Source organism: Pan paniscus, chromosome 18, assembly GCF_029289425.2.
Source record: "Pan paniscus chromosome 18, NHGRI_mPanPan1-v2.0_pri, whole genome shotgun sequence".
NCBI classification, from domain to species: Eukaryota; Metazoa; Chordata; class Mammalia; order Primates; family Hominidae; genus Pan; species Pan paniscus.
This window is the reverse complement of record NC_073267.2, coordinates 5,525,435-5,548,486: the sequence shown is the minus strand read 5'-3', so window position 1 is coordinate 5,548,486 and position 23,052 is coordinate 5,525,435. Positions and strand designations below refer to the sequence as shown.

At 52.6% G+C, this 23,052-nt stretch overlaps 1 protein-coding gene across 4 annotated transcripts in view; it reads right to left on the bottom strand.

The window, feature by feature from the left end:
- Nucleotides 1-2,057: 2,057 nt before the first annotated feature.
- SEC14L5 (SEC14 like lipid binding 5) overlaps nucleotides 2,058-23,052 on the bottom strand; it is a 59,948-nt gene continuing 38,953 nt past the window's right edge. For all 4 annotated transcript variants that reach the window (XM_034939751.3, XM_034939748.3, XM_034939750.3 and 1 more), the window contains 8 exons: nucleotides 20,370-20,458; nucleotides 20,188-20,258; nucleotides 17,579-17,750; nucleotides 15,109-15,243; nucleotides 13,675-13,809; nucleotides 12,524-12,751; nucleotides 9,914-10,092; nucleotides 2,058-6,318 (listed from right to left, as the gene is read on the bottom strand). In XM_034939751.3, coding sequence (XP_034795642.3) covers nucleotides 6,207-6,318; nucleotides 9,914-10,092; nucleotides 12,524-12,751; nucleotides 13,675-13,809; nucleotides 15,109-15,243; nucleotides 17,579-17,750; nucleotides 20,188-20,258; nucleotides 20,370-20,458 — 1,121 coding nt within the window. In that variant the 3' untranslated portion in view covers nucleotides 2,058-6,206. The remainder of the gene's footprint in view (nucleotides 6,319-9,913; nucleotides 10,093-12,523; nucleotides 12,752-13,674; nucleotides 13,810-15,108; nucleotides 15,244-17,578; nucleotides 17,751-20,187; nucleotides 20,259-20,369; nucleotides 20,459-23,052) is intronic.

The window sequence follows — 23,052 nt, the reverse complement described above, 5'->3', positions numbered from 1 at the left end:
TGAGGCTACAGTGAATCATGATCATGCCACCGCACTCCAGCCTGGGTGACAGAGTGAGACCCTGTCTCAAAAAAAAATGTGACTTTTGGGGATCCGCATTCCTCCAAAATGCCTTGTTGGGGGCTGGGCACTAAGGGAGGCAGGGAAGTGAGAGGGAGAAGTTGGTAGCCACAGCCTCTGACATCCCTGGAGGCCCTGGGCTCCCTTCCTCCCAGGCCCTACCCCAGCTCCCACTGCAGCTGCTTGCGTCCAACCTGGCTCCGCAGAGGTCCCAGGGGTCTGTGCCCCAAGAACTGATCCCAGAGGCAGCCTCTGGGCCACAGGGAGCCCTGGGCATGTTTTGCTCGCTCTGGGTCCAGGCCCCAGGAGGCCTCCAAGGAAAGCGCTGTGGCTGAGACAGGCATCAGCAGGGCCCCACAGCTCAGGCCTGATCCCAGCTCCCGCCCACCCTCCGGAGCTCCATCTTCCCCCACAGGGCTGTTCTTTCTCGATACCCGCCGCACCCACGAGTCAGCTGGCTGTTCCTTTGAAACCCGCCACCCACAGTTCCAGAGAAATCGACGGAAGAGTCACCGCCCATGAACACACGCAAGTGCAAGCCGCCTCCTCTCCCCTGACGAGCTGTGCTGGGTGGACAGATGGCCCTCGTGCCATCACACAAAACACCACACCTGCTCTGCTCTCACAAATGACAACCCCAGCCACCAGCTCCAAAACGACGAAGGCTTTTCAGAGTCCCAGGATCTGTGTGGCAGCCCGCTCCACTCTCCATGCCCCAAAAGAGCTCACGGGAAGGACAGTTGGCACCCTGGACAGGGCTCATCACACCCTTCTGACGTCAGGACTGTGGCTGTTTTGGGATGCACCTCACCAGGACACCAGGTCTGGCACTTTGGTAAAACCCCAGGGGGAGGGCAGGGCAGCCCAGGAGAGATGGGCACCAGGGATTTTCATATCTGTTTAATGCAGATATAACTGTGTATCTGGTTAGCTATTGTATGCATACATAATAAGTTGAGTAGCATGCCCCAAAATTCATGTCCATCCAGAAACTTAAAATGTGACCTCGCTTGGAAATAAGATCTTTGCAGGTGGAATTAGTTAAGGATCTCAAGACGTTATACTGGACTTAGGATGGGCCCTAAATCCAATGACTGGCATCCCTACAAGAAGAGGAGACACAGAGAGAGAGGAAGGCCATATGATGATGGAGGCAGAGACTGGAGTGATGCAACCACAAGCCACGACGTGCCACTAGACGCTGGAAGAGGCAAGGAAGGAGCCTTCAGAAGGAGCAGGGCCCTACCTCCATGTTGATTCCGGACTTCCAGCCTCCAGAACATTCCTGTTGTTGTTGTTGTTGTTGTTGTTGTTGTTTTTTGAGACGGAGTCTCACTCTGTCCCCGAGGCTGGAGTGCAGTGACATAATCTCGGCTCACTGTAAGCTCTGCCTCCCGGGTTCACGCCACTCTCCTGCCTCAGCCTCCCGAGTAGCTGGGACTACAGGCGCCCGCCACCACGCCTGGCTAATTTTTTGGTATTTTTTAGTAGAGACAGGGTTTCACCATGTTAGCCAGGATGGTCTTGATCTCCTGATCTTGTGATCCACCTGCCTCGGCCTCCCAAAGTGCTGGGATTACAGGCGTGAGCCACTGCGCCCGGCCTATTTCTGCTTTATATATAAAAATTGTGATCCTCCCTCACACGGCCCAATAACCAATCTTGAGAACCTTAACTAATTATACCTGCAAAAACCTTATTTCCAAATGAGGTCACATTCTAAGGTTCTAGGTGGACATGAATTTGGGGACATGCTATCCAATCCATTACATATGTATACAATATATATGATACACAATTATACCTGCATTAAACAGATATGCAGCCCCTTGGGGGTGATATCACTCCTGTTTCAAATGCTCTAAAGCAAGGGTGTCCAATCTTTTGGCTTCCCTGGACCACATTGGAACAAGAAGAATTGTCTTGGGCCACACATAAAATACACTAATGATAGCTGATGAGCTGAAAAAACAAAGAAAACACACACAAGAAAACCCTCAGTGTTTTAAGAAAGTTTACGAACTCGTGTTGGAGCACATTCAAAGCAGTCCGGGGCCGCGTGCAGCCTGCAGGCCACAGGCTGAACAAGCTCTCTCTAAAGTCTTTTAAACAACAGCTGGAAAATTCTTGAACGAGCCCACGGGAAACCTCCAGGGTTTTAGGAAGCTGACGATGCAAGTTTATCCAAATGGAAAACATTTAATGCTGCTGGTTGGAGCAAATGATCAGGCAAACAAAAAAACCCATCGTGTTTCACTGGCTCAAAGAGACTTTGTTGAAAAGAATTATGCTATTCTCATTGGACAATAAATTTTACAGCAGGGAGGGGGAATTCCAGAGAGTGCAGGATAGAAAAAAAGAGTCTCAAACTCTCCATATTTCAACCTCTGGGAAAAAACATTTTCTAACTGCCAAGGGAAATACCACTCAGAATACACTCCCTCAGATGGGTGGACTTACCCAGAAAACACAAGCAGCTTCTTTCTTCTTTTTTTGAGACAGGGTCTTGCTTTGTCACCCAGGATGAAGTACAGGGGTGAGATCATGGCTCACTCCAGCCTTGACCTCCAAGCAATCCTTCTGCCTCAGCCTCCCGAGCAGCTGAGACTATAGGCGCGCACCACCACGCCTGGCTCATTTTTTAATTTTTTGTAGAGACAGGGTCTCACTATGTTGCCCAGGCTGGTCTTGAACTCCTGCACTCAAGCGATCAGCCGGCCTCAGCCTCCCAAAGTGCTGGGATGAGCTACCACGCCCCGCCCACACAAGCAGTTTCTAAAAGAGAAAGACTGCACACCCAACTCAGAGGGCAATAATTCTTGACACCTACTTTTCTCTGGGTGCAATAACGAAAAACAGGGATAGGCGACCTCAGGAAGAAAACGAGTCTTTGGATGAGAAGCATTAAGTAATCAGAATGACCACTGACATTAATGGAGCGCTTTCTGTGTTCTGGGAGCTGTGCTGAAAGCTTTACAGCTACTCCCTCATTTTGTCCCACTACAACCTATTGAGGTAGGCACTGCTATCCTCACTTTACAGATGAGGAAACTGAGGCACAGAGAGGTTAAGTCACCTGGTCAAGGTTACACAGCTAGTGAAAGGAAGGCTGAGGTTTGAGTCCTGGCCTAAATTCAAGGCCCAGGTGCCCAAACACCAACAGTAATGCTGCTTGTGGGTTGCTTCTGTCCTGGTCACAATGGATTAATGAACTAATGATGCAAGAAGCCCAAGCCAAGGCACTTCCAGCCTTTGTGGCTCAGGGGAAATTCAAAAGCCAAAAGCTTGGCAATCCCTTCCTTGGATTATTTTTAATTCCAGGCCTCCCGAAGGCAAGAAGAATGACCTTGATAATGCTTCCACGTGGGTCCCCGAGACCTCCACATGGGAGGAGAGCCGGCCGTAGCAGATGCCACCATGGATACCTGCTGGTTCTGTGGTCCAGCTTCTCTTGTCCATTGGGGGACTGGCCCTCCCCAATCCTGCTGCGGCTTCTGCAGGGAATGTCAATCACGGGACCCTAGTTCCTTGCCAGTGTGGCCCACAGGAATAAGCATGTGACTCGAGCTGGGCCAATCAGAGCCTTCCATGAGATTTGAGATGGAAAAGCGTCTCTTAGAGTGTGAATCCTGAAGTTATAGGCTTGGGGCTGCTGGCAGCCATCTTTCCCGCCAGGTGGAAGAAAGAATGAGGTCAGCATGCAAAGAGATGCAGAGTCAAGAGGCCTGGGTGCAGTTGAGAGGCCTGAGGACATTAAGCTGCTGGATCCAGCCATCCCCAGTACAGGACCTAGGGAATTTGCTTTGTTGCTTAAGCCAATTTGGGCTGGTTTTCCCTAGGGAGAGAGCACTCTCAAGAGCAGAACTGAAAGGGCCTGAGGTTCCTCACCCCCACTGTTAAGGGTGGACAGCTGATAGCAGACCCCCCTTCCCCCACCCGCCTCTGGAACAGGCAGTTCCAGCTTCCTCCCGTAAAAGGCTTCTGTGTCCTTCTCTGGGGCTAGACAATAAATGTATGAAGACTGCCAGGGCAGCTTATCCCAGCATACTTGTAGGATAACACCTAGTTTTTAAGAGAAAAGCTAGAAATTCACTTAAAGATAGTTGAAAATATTGCAAGTTGCTCTCAGCAATAAATGCCTGGTGATATGGGAGCAATTAGTTTTGAGAACGTCTCCTTCCAATCAGTCGGTCTCTTATGCACACATGTGCACACACACCTTGACACAGAGTGCAAAGCAACCTATTTTGTTCAGATACCTGAGAAGCGGACAGAGAGCCAACAGGAAGGTGGGCAAGGCTCTCTCCCAGCAGGAAGAAGGATGTATCTGAAAAGATGACACTTTCTCTCTTCCTTGGGTTTGGGGTTGAGACTGGCGTAGATGTAAGTTTCCTGGCCCTGCATTGCTGAGCCTGCATAAAGATGATTCTTGTGGCCACAAAACCACCCCTTGGCTCAGTTACTGCAGCAGAGATGAGCCCCAACTCTAAGCAAGGCCAGGAGACAAGGGTACCAGCCACTGCTGACAGAGCCATGTCAGTGAGGCTCCTGCCACGCAGGTCATGAGGATGTGTAATGTGGGCTGGGCGCAAGTCAATGGGGTAGGGACTGGCGTGGCCGCATCCAGGGGTGCAGAGGTGTTGTCTTCATGCAACAATAGTGACCCCATTCTGCTGGTGCTCCCAAATGCCTAAGGGAAGCCAGAAATCCTGATTTCGATGCGAAATGCCTCAATTTTTAAACCATTCTAAAGGCAAAAAAGCAACACTAAAAGCAGGCCAGATCAGGCTTCAAGTTGGTGACCCCTGACTGGCTGCCTTTTGGGGAGTCCAGGAAAGGAAAGGAGAAATGTCCTCAGGCCCCAAGGAGACCCAAGACGCTCCTGTGTAGTAACTAGGGGAACTCATGTCAATATTGAACCTAGTTCCAGAGTCATATCTGCCCCAGGGCAGACACAGCAGCCTCCACTCGCGGGGGGAATCGAGACTCCATGTTGAGACCCTGGATCTAGCCTTACCTGAAGCAAGCCCTCCTGGACTGGCCAGTTCTATGCACCCATGAATGATCATGCTTTTGTGTTGAAGCACCTGGGCATGGGTCTCTGTGGCTTACAACCAAAAACAGTCATAATTAAACAGTTCCCTAGGAGAGAAAGGCATCTCCAGTGGGGTATACAGACAGCCTCAGTCACCCCATCGCTGCCTGGGACTTAGCAGAAACCCAGGGCTCTCCCACCCTCTCCAATCAGGGATGGTCAGGGTTAGGCCATGCTGGCCAAGTGCAGGGGACATGGATTTTCAGTTCAGGATGTGCTGTTCCCCACAAAGAGCAGCGCCTGTAACTCACTTAACTGCTCACCAAGCACATCTTGATACTGCATAACAGAACGTTATGCAATCAGATGCCAAGGTAAACACCCTTCATTTCTGCCTCCCCAGCATCCTTCCCCCTTCTTCTTAGGGGGGACCCCAGTACTCCTCGAGGCACCCACTAGTGCTTTTGAGAGCAGGTGGTTGGTTCCAGAGATGTGCATGTGATCCAGGCTGGCCAATCACTGCACCTCACTGCAACCCTGGATCACAGTGATTGGTCCAGATTGGGCATGACCCTGCTGGCCAATCAGCATTCTCCAGTGTGCCTGGCAACTGTGATTGGTTCAGGAATTGACCTGGCAATCGCCCCCATTCCAGGCTAAGACTCAGCTCTGGGAAGTGGGCTGGAGCCTTTGGGAGGAAGAGGCTCTCTTATGCAGGCAAGCTGCAGGGAGGAGAAGGGCACCTAATAGTGATGGTCCCCTGCATGGCGAAAGCAGAGCAAGAGGTGGACAGAGAGGAGATGGGCCTGGCTGACGTTGCTAAGCCCGGATGTCCCAAAGGTGTGGTATGGTAGACACCTTGGCCTTGGCTTGGTCTTCCTTACACGAAGCCGGAAGGAGATGGTTCTGTCCTTGCAATTTCAAGAGCCCTGACACCATGCACAGGCCAGTTCTGGATCCTTGCCATCCGCTCCAGACACCCCAACTTGGGCAGCATCTAGGCCTGGGGCTCCAGCCCACATGGTCCCAGGCCCTGCAGTTAGCTGGCTTCTCATTCTGGACATTTCTGGACACTGGAGGCGAGCGGGCGGCCCTGAAACACTGGGCCCGGCTATCTGGAGACCAGGGAGCTGCTATGAGACTGGCCGGAGGAGGAGGACGAGGTGGCGGCGCTGAGCTGGGAGAAGCCGCTGGTGCAGGATTCCAGGCTGGACATGGAGCCCCTGGGGAGGAAGGGCGTGGCACACGTTACCCTCTCACAGTGACAAGGCCCTTGGGCTGACACACAGCAGTGGAAAAGCTGTTGATGCTGCAAATCAGGCCCCAGGGCCCCAGGCCGATGCAGAGGGAAAAGCAAGTGACGCCATGAAGAGAAAAGCACTACCCAATTCCCCACACTCCTATCTCCCCAGATGGAGCCCAGCCTGCCACAGACCCATCAGGGGCTCCCCTGGCCTGAGGCCCTTGCATGGCCCTAAGGCCGCCACAGCCCAGGGAGTCCCCGGCCCTGTCTCCAGTCTCACTCCCTCCTTACTCTTTGCACTCAAATTCCATGGTCCTCCTCCTAGCTCTTGCAGTGGCCTTCGTGTGCACTGAGCCTGAGGCAGAAGCCCATTCTCTCCTCCCCCAGCTGTCTGGTTAACTCCTACTCCAAACCTCAGGGCAGCGCCATCCTCGAGAACTTTCTTTTCTCGTATAGAGACGGGGCTCTCACTATGCTGCCCAGGCTGGTCTCAAACTCCTGGGATCAAGAGATCCTCGTGCCTCGGCCTCCCAAAGCACTTGGATTACAGGCATGAGGCACCATGCCCAGCCTCCAAGAACTTCCTGCGATGAACATGCTGTACACCTGCACAGTCCAACACACAAGCCACTGGCCACATGGGCTGCTCATCACTTGAAATGTGGCCCATGCGACTGAGGCACTGAATTGTTCCTTTTATTTCATTCTCCTTGCTAAGTTAAATTGCTGCAGGTGACTAGCAGCGACCGGATAGGACAGTGCAGCTTTAGGGCCTTGCTACTCAAAGCATGGTCTGGGAACTGGCAGCACCAGCAGTGCCTGGAGCTTGTTAGAGATGCAGAACCTCGCCAGGTGCCATGGCTTATGCCTGTCATCCCAGCACTTTGAAAGGCTGAGGCAGGGGGATCGCTTGAGGCCAGGAGTTTGAGACCAGCCTGGGCAAAATAGTGAGACCCCATCTCTACAAAAAATTTTAAAAGTGGCCAGGCACAGTGGCTCATGCCTGTAATCCCAGCCCTTTGGGAGGCCGAAGTGGGTGGATTGCTTGAGGCCAGGAGTTCGACACCAGCCTGGCTAACATGGCGAAACCCGTCTCCACTAAAAATATAAAAATTAGCCAGGGGTGGTGGTACGCACCTGTAATCCCAGCTACTCAGGAGGCTGAGGCATGAGGATTGCTTGAACCCAGGAGGTGGAGGTTGCAGTGAGTAGATATCGTGCCACTGTACTCCAGCCTGGGTGACAGAGTGAAATCCTGTCTCAAAAAAAAAAAAAAAAAAAAAAAAGCCAGGCAAGCTAGCCCATGCCTATAGTCCCAGCTACTTGGGAAGCTGAGGTTGGAGGATTGCTTGAGCCCGGGAGTTCAAGGCTACAGTAAGCTAGGATTGCACCACTGCACTCCAGCCTGGGTAACAGAGCGAGACTCTGTCTCCAAAAATAAATAAATAAAAAGACCCCCTGGTGACTTGTGTGACCACCACACTACTCAGATCTCAGTCCAATGTCACGTTCCATATTCTTTCCCCCACCCCCTCTCCCAACCCTAGGCCAGGCCCGTCCTGTGCTCTGGCAAGGCTCTAGGTTACGTCCCTGAGCGCCTCCTGGCTGGGTGGCTGATACGGTTTGGCTCTATGGCCCAGGTAAATCTCATCTCAAATTGTAATCCCCACGTGTTGAGGGAGGGACCTGGTGGGAGGTGATGGGATCATGGGGGCAGTTTCCCCCATGGTGTTCTCGCGATAGTGAATGAGTTCTCATGAGGTCTGATGGTGTAAACGTGTGTGGCTTCCTCTGCTCTCTCTCTCTCCTGACCCTTTGCCTTCCGCCATGATAGTAAGTTTCCTGAGGCTTCCCCAGTCATGCAGAACCGTGAGTCAATTAAACCTCCTTTCTTTATAAATTACCCAGTCTCAGGTAGGTTTTTTTTTTTTTCCTTTTTCTTTTTGAGACAGTCTCGCTCTGTCGCCAAGGCTGAAGTGCAGTGGCGCGATCTCAGCTCACTGCAATCTCCACCTCCTGGGTTCAAGGCATTCTCCTGCTTCAGCCTCCTGAGTAGCTGGGATTATAGGCATGCGCCACCACACCCGGCTAATTTTTGTATTTTTAGTAAAGACGGGGTTTCGCCATGTTGGCTAGGCTGGTCTCAAACTCTTGACCACAGGTGATCCACCCACCTTGGCTTCCCAAAGTGCTGGGATTACAGGCGTGAGCCACCACATCCGGCCTCACGTAGTTCTTTCTCGCAGTGTGGAAACGGACTAACACCGTGGCCTTGGCCATGGCATCCATCGCTGCCCATAGTTATACTTGGGTGTGAGCCTTTGGTCTCTGCTTCATGATGGCAGACCCTATCTGTGTGGTCCCCCCACGATCCGAGCCACCACCTGCCCCCTAAGGGCGACCAGGAAACAGCCTTTGAACTGATTTTCTCATGAGGCTACAAGAGGACAGGGCAGTAAGGTCCTCTCATGGTGACCACCCTTGACAGGTTGGTGTGCAGCGTCTGGCCCAGCCCGCCCCTCTGGCCTCCACATGCCCGGCCTCAGAATCAGCCCTCCCAGAGACAACCTTCCAATGCCTGTGTCTATTCCTCTGTGTCCCCCTGGGCCTCAGCCTGTCCCCTCACACTGAGGACCGATGGCCAAAACATGCAGCTTCACAAAGAGTGAATCGCCAGCCCCCTGACAAACTATGGGACCCCTCCTTGGATAAAGACTCTGCCCCAGTGTTCCTCACTCTGGGCTGCCCATGCTCCTGGGATCCTTGGAGCTCCACCTGGAATTTGAGGTCTAGACTCAGCACCTTCCTTGAGCCTTAATTTTACCCCCACGGGAAAGAATTTAAAGCATCATTTTTAGATGAAAACCAGAGCAGATCCGTCATGAAGCAGGGTGCAAAATCATAAGTGCTTTTACAGAATGCAAAACCTTGAAGAAACTGCCTGCTCCGCCTCCAGACCTTCTCCTTCATTTCTGCTGTGGCATGCACACCGCATGCCCAGGTGACAGGCAGCTTCCCCCAGCCATCTCATCCTCATGACAAACCCACAAGACTGGGGCTCCAGTGGTTCCCATTTAAGGGATGAAGCACCTGAGGCTCAGAGAGGAAAAGTGATTTGCCCGAGGTCACACAGCAACCAGGAAGTGCTGGAGGTCTTAACCATTACAGTTCCCTGTCTCTCTGAAAGCAACAACTTGGGGAGGGTTGTCTAAAAGGCACCCTTTTAGAATATTCTAAAATATTCCCATGGAATTCTAGGAGTGAGGGGAGGCCCACATGGAAGGGTTTAAGACTCCCCTTCTCCTCCCCTCCAACTGCTCCAAAAAGTTGAGCTTCTGCCCAAGGTTTCATTTGAAGGAAAAATCCTGTTTCAGAAGCAGAGTTAGACGCGCAGAGCTGGGCTCTCCTCACACCCTAGTGCGGGGTTGTGTCACCTGAGAACTCCAACCATGCCCATGCTGGGTTCCCACCCCAGGAGAAGCTGACCCAGCTGGGAGACAAGAGGCCAGGCATCTGCATTGTCAATCAGCCCCAGGGTCCTTCCTGCCCAGGACCCCGCTCCCGAGCCCTCCTACCTGAAGTCCTCAGAGGCGAGCACCTCACAGTAGTAGAGAAGTTTGCACTTGGGCCCGGGGCTGTGCAGAGCCGTCAGGACATCGTCCACACCCGGGAGGCTGCAGGCCACGCTGCCGGGGGGGCTGTGCATTTGCCACTGGAGCAGGTAGACGCCGGGCCACCGGGTCACATGGGAGCCCTGAAACACAGCAGCCCTGCCCTGAGGCCCTGGGCCCTCCAGAGGACAGGTCAAGGAGGCTGAGCCTTCGTGGGCTTCTCATCACTAGGCCTGGAAATTGGGGCTCTTCTCCCTCTGTCCCTTTCTCCAGTCCACCAGCAACTCCTCCTGTCAGGGCCTCTGGAAACCATCCTTGCTATTATCCCCATATCCCTGGGACCAGACCCTCCCTCTTAATCTGGAGAGGAGCTGACGCCTGGGGGTGGAGGCGCAACTTCAGGACAACAGAGGTGCTTAAACACCTGGATTTTGTGGGGCTTTTGCTCTGCTGAGTGAGATTTGCAAACCAAGGGGATTAGGAAAGGGATTTGGGCTGGGAGCTCACAGGTGCTTAGAATTTGTGGAGGGGTCAGGGAGAGTGAGAAAGGGAAGTGTTTGTTTTTACAAGAAGAGCCACTTTGGGTTGCTCTGGGTTGAGAAGTTCAGTGGGACCCAGCAGTGGCTGTGAGGGACATGCAGGACGGCCCTCCACCCTCTCCCCACCGGGAACTTCAGTGAGATCGACAGCAACTGCCAGTGCTCGTGGAGCTGGTGCTGCGTGTGTGCATGTGTCATTTCGGGAGTCAGAGAGTGACATTCCACCTGCAATGTCAGCCTCCTGGAGAATGTGGGGATCAACAGGGGCAGCTCATATTCCGGTTACACGTTCAAGTTCTGTTCCAAGACTACAGTTTTTTTTTTTTTCTGAGACGGAGTTTCACTCTTTCACCCAGACTAGAGTATAATGGCACGATCTCAGCTCACTGCAACCTCTGCCTCCTAGGTTCAAGTGATTCTCCTGCCTTAGCCTCCCGAGTAGCTGGGATTACAGGCACATGCCACCACACCTTGCTTTTTTTTTTTTTTTTTTTTTTTGTATTTTTAGTAGAGATGGGGTTTCACCATGTTGGCCAGGCTGGTCTCGAACTCCTGACTTCAGATGATTCACCTGCCTCGGCCTCCCAGAGTGCTGGGATTATAGGCATGAGCCACCGCACCCGGCCCAAGACCTACAGTTTCTTTTGCATCAGTTCTGAAACCGCAGTGTACATCAGAAATCTGACTACTGACCTCAGGACCTTAGCACCTCCCCTTCTATCCAAACTAACTTCCAACCCCTCCCCAGCACTCAAGCTACCCTCGTGTCCACCTGCCTTCTCCCTGCGGCTTCAATTTTGTTCTTTCTGTTCCTTCCACCTGGAACATCATCCCCTCTCACCCCCTCCCAGATCCAGCCACAACTCAAGGTCTTCATCCATACTGAAGCCACTTGAATGTATGCAGGCAACCTGAACTTCAAATTCCAATATGCTCATCCTTCCCCCTGCTTGAGTTAATGCAGTGGGTTGAACAGTGTACCCCCAAAATTCATGTCCAGCCAGAACCTCAGAACGTGACCTTATTTGGAAATAGAGTCTTTGTGGTTAAGGATTTAGGGTGAGGCCAGCCATGGTGGCTCACGCCTCTAATCCCAGCACTTTGGGAGGCTGAAGCAAGAGGATCGCTTGAGCTCAGGCATTCAAGATCATCCTGGGCAACATAACAAGACCCCATCTCTACAAAAAATACAAAAGTTAGCTGGACATGGTGGCAGGCAGCTGTAGTCCCAGCTACTCAGAAGGCTGAGATGGGAGGATCGCTTGAGCCTAGGAGGTAGAGGCTGTAGTGAGCTGTGATCATACCACTACATTCCCAGTCCCGCAACAGTTCCCTGATCATGGATAGAGTGAGACCCTGTCTCAAAAAAAAACAGGATTTAAGGTAGGGCCTAAATGCGATGGCCAGTGTCCTTACAGGAGAGAGGGGAGGGAGATTTGAGACTCAGAAGAGAGACAGACAGAGAAGAAACCCCTTTAAGGACAGAGGCAGAGATTGGGGTGATGCATCTACCCACCAATGACACCCAGGATTGCCAGGAGCTACCTAAGGCTAGGACAGAGGCATAGAATGAACTCCTCCCTACAGCCTTCAGGGGAGTGTGGCCCTGCCAACACCTTGGTTTTGGACTTGTGACCTCCTGAACTGAGACAATAAATTTTTGTTGTTTTAGGCCATGTAGTTTGTGGTAACTCATTACTGCAGCCCCAAGAAACAAATACAGTTGGATCCTGTTAGAAGTCCCATTTCCCAGATGGGGAAACTGAGGTTCCAGACCCTGTGCTCCTCCCCAAGACACCAGCCACCTCTCAGCAGAGCACCCCGTGCTTTCTCGATTTTGTACCAGCTGCCATTGGGCAGGTGAGCACTTCATTACATGAGACCCTGTGTGTCTTTCCTCTGCCCTGTCCTGCAGGGTCCCTGAGGCTGGGGACCAGCAGCCCAGTTTGTCCTCCGCTGTATGCCCAGAAGCCTGGCACGCGGTGGACACTCAGTGCTGCTTGGTGAGCGAACGAGTGGTCCAGAAAATGCAAACCTGGATGCTCTCCCCCTCCCGGCAGACAAGGGGAGCCTCCACACGGCTGTAATCCCTGCCCAGGACCCAGCCTTTGTCGATCAGCTGCCCGCTGGCCCTGGTCCCCGGCTCCCGGGCGCCCAGCCTGGGCACCTGCTTGGTGTGGTACAGGCTGAACACCACGTCCCCTCGCAGGATGTCAAAGTCCCAGGTGATGACCGACTCCCCTTCCAGGATCTCCATGGCCACCTGCGTGGAGACAGGCAAGGTCTGAGAGTCACGTCCAAGACAGTAGAGCTGGGGTGGGGAAGACAGTGGCAGGAGGGGCTGTGGGTGCCCCCTGGGGTCTCCTTTCCCAGGCCACACGCTCATTCCTTACAGGAGTGCCCTCCTCTCCTCAGTTTTCTCCTGAGACCTCGCCTGCAACAGATCACTGGCATAAGAATCCTTATCTCAGCCAGGTTTGGTGGCTCATGCCTATAATCCCAACACTTTGAGAGGCCGAGGTGGGTGGATCACTTGAGGTCAGGAGTTCGAGACCAGTCTGGCCAACATGGTGAAACCCCATCTCTACTAAAAATACAAACAAAAAAAAAAATAGCCAGGCATGCTGGCTGGCACCTGTAATCCCAGCTACTCGGGAGGCTGAGGCAGAAGAATCACTTGAACCTGGGAGGCAGAAGTTGCAGTGAGCCAACACTGCGCCACTGCACTCCAGCCTTAGTGACAGAGTGAGACTCGGTCTCAAAAAAAAAAAAAAAAAAAAAGAGGCCAGGCGCCGTGGCTCCCGCCTATAATCCCAGAACTTTCGGAGGCCTAGGCGGGTGGATCACCTGAGGTCAGGATTTCAAGACCAGCCTGACCAACATGACGAAAACCCGTCTCTACTAAAAATACAAAAATTAGCTGGACGCAGCGGCATATGCCCATAATCCCAGCTACTCGGGAGGCTGAGGCACGAGAATTGCTTGAACCTGGGAGGTGGAGGTTGCAGTGAGCCAAGATTGCACCACTGCATTCCAGCCTGGGCAAAGAGCGAGACTCCATCCCCAAAAAAAAAGAAAGAAAGAAAAGAAAAAAGAATCCTCATCTCAAGCTGTGTTTTGGGGTCACCTGACCTAAGACGACAGACACTCCAGCCCAGCGGGCCCTCCCCGGCCAGGCCCTGGCACCTCATGGGGGGCTCCGCGGAGCACGCTGGCTGAATGGTAGGTCTCACTCCACTGCCACAGCTGGTCCGTGTGCTCCTGCTCCTCTTCTGTCATGTAGAGGGACTTGGGGACCAGCCCTCCTTCGGGGACATTACACTGCAGGTCAGAGATAAAGGGCAGCAGGTCAGGGCCAGTTGAGGCCTGGCTGGCCTGACCCACAGGAGGGTGCTGTGTGACCCCCAAAGCCACTCATAATGGCAACCCCTTACTGAATGGGCTGTGGGCTTCCATGACCCCATTTAATCCCCAGGTCCACCAATGCAGTAGAGACTATTATTCTTCCCGTTTCACAGAGGAAGGAATGGAGGCTCGGGCAAGTCAGGCCACTCGCCCACGATCACACAGCAGAAAGTGAGTGAGCCAGGGCACAAACCCACGTTCGTCACAGCCCCATGCTCATGTCCCTTTACCCCGGTGCCGGACTGACAGGCTGGGGGGCCCCTCCACACCGCACCCCATAGCAGCTGCCTCTCCCCGTCACAAGCGGGGGTGGAACAGTCACTGCACCGTGCTCATCGAGAGATTTCCCCAAACCAAAGGCACCCTGCATGGCCAGGCCTTGGCAGAACTCCCCCTGCCACCACCAAACAATGATTACCCCCACCCCGTTTCACTTGTAGAAACACTGGGATTAGCAGGACACTGTTCAGTGTCTTTCCATAAGCCACTCTCAGATCTGCAGAACCGTTTGCTAAAAATAAGTCGTGTGTGCCGCACATCACAAATGGAGAGAACAGGCAAGCCTGGAAAAATTCCTAGGAAAAGACTTTTTTAAAATCCAGAAATGATGCAAGCTCACTGTCTGGTATTTCTGTTAGAACCGAAGAGGGCCCGGGCCACTGGGGGCCATATGAGATGACAGAGTTGTGACCTAGGATCACCCCAGCCTGTCATTTCACCCCAGGGAAGGCAATAAAAGGGGCCTGGACACTGCCTCCCTTGAAGGGGGGTCCTGATCGTCTCAGGCTGTGTGGCTGTGGGTTGGAGGCTAGTCCCAGCTCCAGGGTCCAGAGCTGCAGAGACATTCGAGTCACCTCCCCTGCAGTGAGTGAGCAGGTAAACTCACTGCTGCTTGGCAATGTCTTTGATGGGAATATAGAATGGGTAAGCCTTTGACTGGCCTAATCTTTAGGCTTCCAGAAACTTCTATCTCACTCACTATGTTTGAAGGACCCAGAGTAAGGCCCAACCTCAGAACAGCATCACCTCTCTTTGAAGCAGCTTCTAAAGCAAGCCCTGTGGCTGCTGAGAGCCAGCAAGATCCGCCCTAGGCAGAGTGCACATGCTGCACCCAGCCCCCCTCCACCTCCCAGCCCCACTCCGGGAATCCCAGCCTCCCAGCCAGGCATGCCCCCTCCTCAAGCCCAGGTCTGTCTGTGGACATGGAAGCCTCACCACACTCTCTCCCCCAAGGAAGTCAGGGATCACTTCTCTATCCAGATAGTCCACAAGGCCTCCGGGTCCCTGGTAGTTGCTGCCACTGTAGATGAGGAACTTCCGCCTGGTGTTCTCGTTGATGAAGGGGCTGATCTGAAACCAGGACATAAGGCAAGATGGATGGTTTTTTTTTTTTTTTTTTTTTTTGAGACGGAGTCTTGCTCAGTCGCCCAGGCTGGAGTGCAGTGGCATGATCTTGGCTCACCGCAAGCTCCACCTCCTGGGTTCACGCCATTCTCCTGCCTCAGCCTCCCGAGTAGCTGGGACTACAGGCACCCACCACCATGCCCGGCTAATTTTTTTTTTGTATTTTTAGTACAGACGGGGTTTCACCATGTTAGCCAGGATGGTCTCGATCTCCTGACCTCGTGATCCACCTGCCTCAGCCTCCCAAAGTGCTGGGATTACAGGTGTGAGCCACCACGCCTGACCATGGATGTATTTTTTTATTGAGATATAATTTATACAACATAGAATTAATCATTATAAAGTGCACAGTTCAGTGGCTTTCAGTGCACTCACTAGCTTGTGCAGCCAGCACCTCTACCTAGACATGTTCATCACCCCAGAAGGAAACCCCATTCCCACCCCACCGTCACTTCCCATCTCCCCTCCCCCAACCCAGGGCAACCACCCATCTACGCTCTGTCTCTGTAGATTTGCCTATTCTGCGCGTTTCTTTTTTGTTTTTGTTTCGGAGACAGAGTCTCGCTCTGTCTCCCAGGCTTGAGTGCAATGGCGCAATCTTGGCTCACTGCAAGCTGCACCTCCCAGGTTCAAGTGATTCTCCTGCCTCAGCCTCCCAAGTAGCTGGGATTACAGGCTCCCACCACCATGCCTGGCTAATTTTTGTATTTTAATTTTGTACTTTTGTATTTTCACCATGTTGGCCAGGCTGGTCTTGAACTCCTGACCTCAGGTGATCCACCCACCTCGGCCTCTCAAAGTACTGGGATTACAGGCGTGAGCCACCTCGCCCAGCCCTATTCTGCACATTTCATATAAAGGAGATCACACAGTACATGGACTTTCGTGTCTGGCCCCTTTCACTGAGCATCAGGTTTTCGAGGTCCCTCCGTGTTGGAGGATCAGTGCTTCCTTCCTTCTTATGGACGAATGCTATTCCATTACATGGATGGAACAGTATTCCACAGTTTGTTTATTCCAGATGGAATCCATTTTAACACTGAGCTCTAAGCCACATGTTGATAAGGAACGAAGTGGGAGAGAGAGAAGGAAGGAGCCCTTGGCATGGCAGGTAACAGGCCAGTTCTACAGGGAATGCCACAAGCAAGAGATAGATGAGGAAACTGCAATCCCCCCGTGCAGGGCCCTCTCCTGTCCCCAGCCCCACTGCGCTCTGTGCTGTGCTGGGCCCCAGGAGGCTGAGGCTGACCCCCAGTAGCTCCCTGCCCCCACCCCTGTCCCAGCTTTCCCCAGGATTCTGCAAGGACATTCCCTCCTCTTGGGGGTGGCCAGGCTTACTGCAGTCACTGGTGCTTGGGGTCTCTCCTTCCCCTGCCCACACCTCTGCAAGGAGCCCCTTCAGGACACCCCTCATTTGAACCATCTGGGTGAGGTCCACTTCCAGCCAGGACCCCGGCCGATGCGCTCGCACTCCCAAAACCACCCCAAACAGCAGGTGGACTTAATTTTCCCGGAGATTAGGACAATTCAGGATAAAAAGCTTCAGAAGCAGCTCCTGCCCCCTAGCCTCACCTGAACAGAGCCTTGAAGCACCCACAAAAGCTAGAGAACTTCCTGGCCCCTAAGTCTGTCCCCCACCCTCCCCTGCTACTGAACCCTCCATGGGTCCCTATTGCCCCTGTACGTCTTCCAGCCTCCTCAGGTGCTGTCGTCCCTTTTGCTCTTTTTTGCTCAGCCACCCTGGACTGTTTCTTCAGTTCCTCCAAAGCATCAAGCTGGGTCCAGCCTCCAGGCTTTTGCCCACACTGTGCAGTGGCTGGCTGCGCCCTTGTTTCAGAGGAGTGTGTGTGTGGGCGTGGGTGTATGTGTGCGTGCACACGGGTGCATGCACGCGTGTACTCACCGGGTTACAATATAGAGTATGTTTCAGGTCAGGCGCAGTGGCTCACACCTATAACACGAACACTTTGGGAAGCCAAGGCAAGAGGACTGCTTGAGCCCAGGAATTTGAGACCCACGATAATGGGTATGGGGTTTCTTTTTGGGGCGACAGAAATGTTCTGGGATTGGCTAGTGGTGACAATTGCTTAACTCAGTGAATACAGTAAAGACCACTGGAGTCTATACTTAAAAAGTGTGAGCTTTATGCTATGTGAGTTTCATCTCCAAAAAGTTACTAAATGAAATGAAACAGGAAAAGAGAGCAGAGCTGCTTGCAGACGGAACCCCTCCCATCCCACCCACCCCCAGGGAGAGTCCTGGCCCAGGCTCCAACTCTTACCAGTGTCCAGAGCACGGGGAAGACTCGGGGGGCTCGCACGATGAGCAGCCGACCCAGGGTCTCTGGGTAATTGTCCTCAACCACCTCAATCATCCGCAGCAGGGCCTTCACCCCCGGCCGCCACAGGTGCCGCATGTTGAGTCCCTCCAGGTCTAGCAGGCAGGTCCAGGAGCTGTGGCAGAAATAGCCCCAGCTCCACCTGGCTCTGCTGCCTCCCAAGGCCACCAACACCCTCCCCACAGGGGATGAACAGGGAGGCTCTGAGAGGTAGGGCTGGGAGCAGATGGGGGCTCCTGCCACAGTAGGGAGCCCATGCGATGAAGAGGATCAGACTGTGGACTTCAGGGCTGAGCGCCCAAATTCAAGTCTCACCTCCACCCCTGAGAGCCTTAGGTCAGGGCACAGACCCACTTCCTCATAGGACAGTGGCAAAGGTAGTAACAGTCCTCATCTGAAGCAACTGCTGTTAGGATCAAGTGAGATGGTATATACAAAGCTCTCTGCAAGGACGGGCACACCACATGCCCTCAATTATAGCTGGTTATCACAAGTGGCCATTTAGGCCTAGCATTCCATTATTGCAACGCTAAGCGTGTGGGAGTTACTTCTATCCTACTGCCCAAGGTCATCACCAAGGTCTGATTGCAAAAATTCAAAACATTGCAACCTCAGGCATAAATGAGTTAATTGTTGAAAAGATGCTAACTACTAAATAGAGCAGAGGTGCTGAGAGCATGCACTCCACAGTCAGATGGCCAAGGTTCAAATCCCAGTTCTGCCACTTGCTGTGTGATCTTGGTCAAGTCCTGAACCTCTCTGTGCCTCCGTTTCATTAGTATTCATTCATTAGGAAAATAACTGTTTGACTGCAGCGGCTGGTGCCTGGGAGCCTCCACCTCCCAGATTTGTTCGCTTAAACCTGCACACACCTCTCCAAAGCATCCCTTCACGACACTCCCTCATTTGAGCCATCTGGGGTGAATTATGCTTCCAGCCAGGACACTAATGGATTGATTCTCACTTCCACCCCAACATACGTGTCCTTAGAAAATCTCTAGAGACCAGCCTGGCCAACATGGTGAAACCCCATCTCTACTAAAAATACAAAAATTAGCCAGGCGTGGTGGCGGGCACCTGTAATCCCAGCTACTTGGGAGGCTGAGGCACGAGAATCACTTGAACCCAGGAGGTGGAGGTTGGAGTGAGCCAAGATTGCACCACTGTACTCCAGCCTGGGCGACAGAACGAGACTCTGTCAAAAAAAAAAAAAAAATCTGCAAACAGCAAAGGAACTTTAATTTTCACAAAGATCTGGATATTTGGGGCTGAAAAGCTGAAGCAGCAGCTCCTGCCTGCCCGTGTCTCACAGGGCTGTTTAGGAGGAGGAAATGAATCAAGGTGCTTAGAAAGGCACCTGCTACATAGCAAGTGCAAGATCCGTGTTTGCATTATTTTTAAACCCTTATTATTTTTGAGAATCCATTTGTAAAAGCCACTTTACAGGCCGGGAACAGAGGCTGACACCTGTAATCCCAACCCTTTGGAAGGCCAAGGTGGGAGGATCACTTCAGCCCAGGAGTTTTAGACCAGCCTGAGCAACAGGGTGAGACCTCATCTCTCCAAAAAAAAAATTAGCTGGGCAAGGTGGTGCACATTTATAGTCCCCGCTACTTGGGAGGCTGAGGTGGGAGGATTGCTTGAGCCCAGCAGGTCAAGGCCGCAGTGAGCTGTGATTGCACCACTGCACCCCAGCTTGGGTGACAGAGTGAGAGCCTGTCTCAAAAAAAAAAAAAAAAAGCCACTTTACAGAAGAGGAAGCTGCTGCTCAGAAAGGTTTGCTGCCTTTGGGGGCGATGCCACCGTAAGTACTGGCTCCGGGAAACAGTTCAGGAACAGAAATGCGGGGGAGTCAGAGGACAGTGGGTTCCTGGATGTGCCATGACAGAGCCAAGGCAGAACTCGTGGTGGAGAGCTGATCTCAAAAAGCAAAGTCAGGCCGTTCGTGGCGGCTCACACCTGTAATCCCAGCACTTTGGGAGGCCGAGGCAGGCGGATCACGAGGTCAGGAGACCCAGACCATTCTGGCTAACACGGTGAAACCCTGTCTCTACTAAAAATACAAAAAAATTAGTCAGGCGTGGTGGCAGGTGCCTGTAGTCCCAGCTACTCTGGAGGCTGAAGCAGGAGAATCGCTTGAACCCAGAAGGCAGAGCTTGCAGTGAGCTGAGATTGCACCGCTGCACTCCAGCCTGGGCGACAGAGCGAGACTCCGTCTCAAAAAAGAAAAAAAAAAGCAAAGTCAAGGAGACTGTTGAGTGGAGTGGGAGGATAAAGTCTTCGAGCCGGAAGCCAGACAGGACCCCAGGTTCAAATCCAGCTCTGTCCTGACCGGCTCACAAGCTTCGATGGGGGCCACCATTCTGAGTCTCAGTTTCCCCATGCATAAAAAACGGGGATGCTTACGGGCCCTGCCTCAAGGCCCAGAAGACCACTGGGGGAGAATGAAGCCCCTGGCACGCTGCCCAGCCCAGCACATATGCACAGTGGACCCCTCTCCACCCTCCGTCTTTGCTGTTTAGGGGGGATTTGTGCCCAGCCCAGGTGTTTGCCTGATGGGACGGCCCAGCTGCCTTGTGCTCCCCTCACACCGCTTCTGTCCTTCCTCGTTGACGGAGAGAACCTGGAAGGGAGAGACAGTGCTGCTCAACGTCCGACTCGCTGCTTTACCCCACACAGCCCTTCCCAGGCCCGGCCCCAGGCACGGCGTCCAGGAACGAAGCCCCTGACTCACATGCCGCAGCAGCGCCTCCTCCCCCACGGCCTTCATCAAGCCTTTGGTGTCCATCTGGCCCAGGCGGAGGATGTAGAGGGGGCGGCCATCTTTGTGGATGGGGCCAAGCAGAAAGAAGAGCCCGTTATTTAGAGGACTGCTTCCGAGGGGCAGGTCACAGCTGCAGGTGAGAGCTTCACCTCCTCAGGCTGCAACCCACCAAGGCCCGATCCAGCCTTCACTTACTAACACCCTGCCTGCTTCCAAGAGGGGCTGACGCCCCTTATTTTGAAAGGCAGAAAAACAGAAGTGTTACAATGAGGATAAAGGCCAGCACAGTGGCTCACACCTATTACCCCAGCATTTTGGGGGGCAGAGGCAGGAGGATTGCTTGAACACAGGAGTTTTGAGACCAGCCTGGGCAACATAATGAGACCCCTTCTCTACAAAACATATTTATTTATTTATTTATTTATTTATTTGAGACAGAGTCTTGCTCTGTCACCCAGACTGGAGTGCAGTGGTGCGATCTCGGCTCACTGCAACCTCGGCCTCCCAGGTTCAAGCAATTTTCCTGCCTCAGCATCCCGAGTAGCTGGGATTACAGGCACCCAAAACCGCACCCGGCTAATTTTTGTATTTTTAGTAGAAATGGGGTTTCACCATGTTGGCCAGGCTGGTCTCAAACTCCTGACCTCAGGTGTACGCCCACCTCAGCCTCCCAAAGTGTTGGGATCACAGGCATGAGCCACCGCACCCGGCCCCATAATACTTTTTGTCAACCAATCAATATATAACCTTGTTTTATGTGGTGTTTTTTGTCTGTTGGTTTGTTAGTTGGTTGATTTGTTGGTTTTTGAGACAGAGTCTCACTGTATCACCCAAGCTGGAGTTCAGTGGAGCAATCTCAGCTCACTGCAACCTCTGCCTCCCAGGTTCAAGCGATTCTCACACCTCGGCCTCCCAGGTAGCTGGGACTACCGGCATGCACCACCACGCTTGGCTAATTTTTTGTATTTTTAGTAGAGACAGGGTTTCACAATGTTGGCCAGGCTGGTCTCGAACCCCTGGCCTCAAGTGATCTGCCGCCTCGGCCTTCCAAAATGCTGGGATTACAGATGTGAGCCCACCATGCCTGGCCTCTTTGTTCTTTGAGACAGGGTTTCACTCTGTCACCCAGGCTGGAGTGCAGTGGCATGATCTCGACTCACTGCAGCCTGAACCTCCCCAGCTTAAACAATCCTCCCACCTCAGCCTCCCAAGTAGCTGGGACCACAGGCATGCAGCACCATGCCCAGATAATTTTTTTGTATTTTTTGTGGAGATGTGGTGGAGGGGGGCGAGCTCACTATGTTGCCCAGGCTGGTCTCGAACTCCTGGGCTTAAGCGATCCTCCAGCTTTGGCTTCCCAGAGAGCTGTGATTACAGGTGTGAGCCACTGCGCCCGGCTTGTTTCTATTTAAGGACACTTGAATGCATATTGCTGATCTGTCAGCATTGAACTCACGGCCAGCAGCCCTGTAGCTGGTGCCTGCCTGAAGCTAGTGGAGCACTTTGGGTGTTTTCTGCATGGAGCACGTGGCCACTTGCTCATCCTTAGGAAAGCTAGGCGCAATTCTGCACTACACAAAGAGGCATTTTAAACAGCAAAGTCACCAAAGAAAAGCCCAAAAATGCAAGAATGTGGCATTAAATAGGCCACAAAAAGGACACTCGTTTAGGGTATGAGAACTGAAACAAAAAGGCAGGAGCCGCGTCATTGAACTTCAGCAGACAGCATGCGTGATGGGCGACTCCAATACTTCGCCACTCTGAATATGTCTCAGCATGACTGAAAAAGTTCTGTGAATACTGATTTGGGGGTTACAAGTAAATTTCAGCAATAAGGGGAGTTCATAAATTTGGATTCCATAAATTAGGAAGATTGATCGTTAAGAGAAACCATGCCAGCCGGTTCTTTAGGAGAGTCAAGCCTTTACCCTACTTGATATAGATGAACGTTTAGATAAAGGACATTGGAAAGTGTCGCAGGCACAGGCTTCAGTGGCAATTTAACTTAAAAATCCAGAAAAGATATTTGTAATGGGTGGAATTGTGTCCCCAAAACTCATATCCATGGGGACATTAAAATGTGACCCATGCCTGCGTGCAGTGGTTCACTCCTGTAATCCCAGGACTTCAGGAGGCCAAGGCGGGCGGATCACTTGAGGTCAGGAGTTCCAAGAACAGCCTGGCCAACATGGTGAAACCCCATCTCTACTAAAAGTACAAAAATTAGCCAAGCATGGTGGTGCACGCCTGTAGTCCCAGCTACTCAGGAGGCTGACGCAGGAGAATCGCTTGAACCTGGCGGGGGGCGGAGTTGCAGTGAGCTGAGATCACACCATTGCACTCCAGCCTGGGTGACAGAGCCAGACTCTGTCTCAAAAAAAGAAAAAAAAAGGAACTAGAGTCTGTGCAGGTGTAATTAGTTAAGGATCTCAAGATAAAATCACACTGGATTTGGGGTGAGCCCTAAATCCAATCTCCTGGGGTCCTTATGAGAAGAGGCGAGGACACAGAGACACAGAGGGGAAGGCCATGTGAAGAGAGAGACAGAGACTGGAGTGAAGCTGCCACAGCCAAGGAACACCTGGGTCCACCAGAAGCTGGAAAAAGCAGGCAAGGATTCTCCCCTAGAACTTTCAGAGGGAGCACGGCCCTG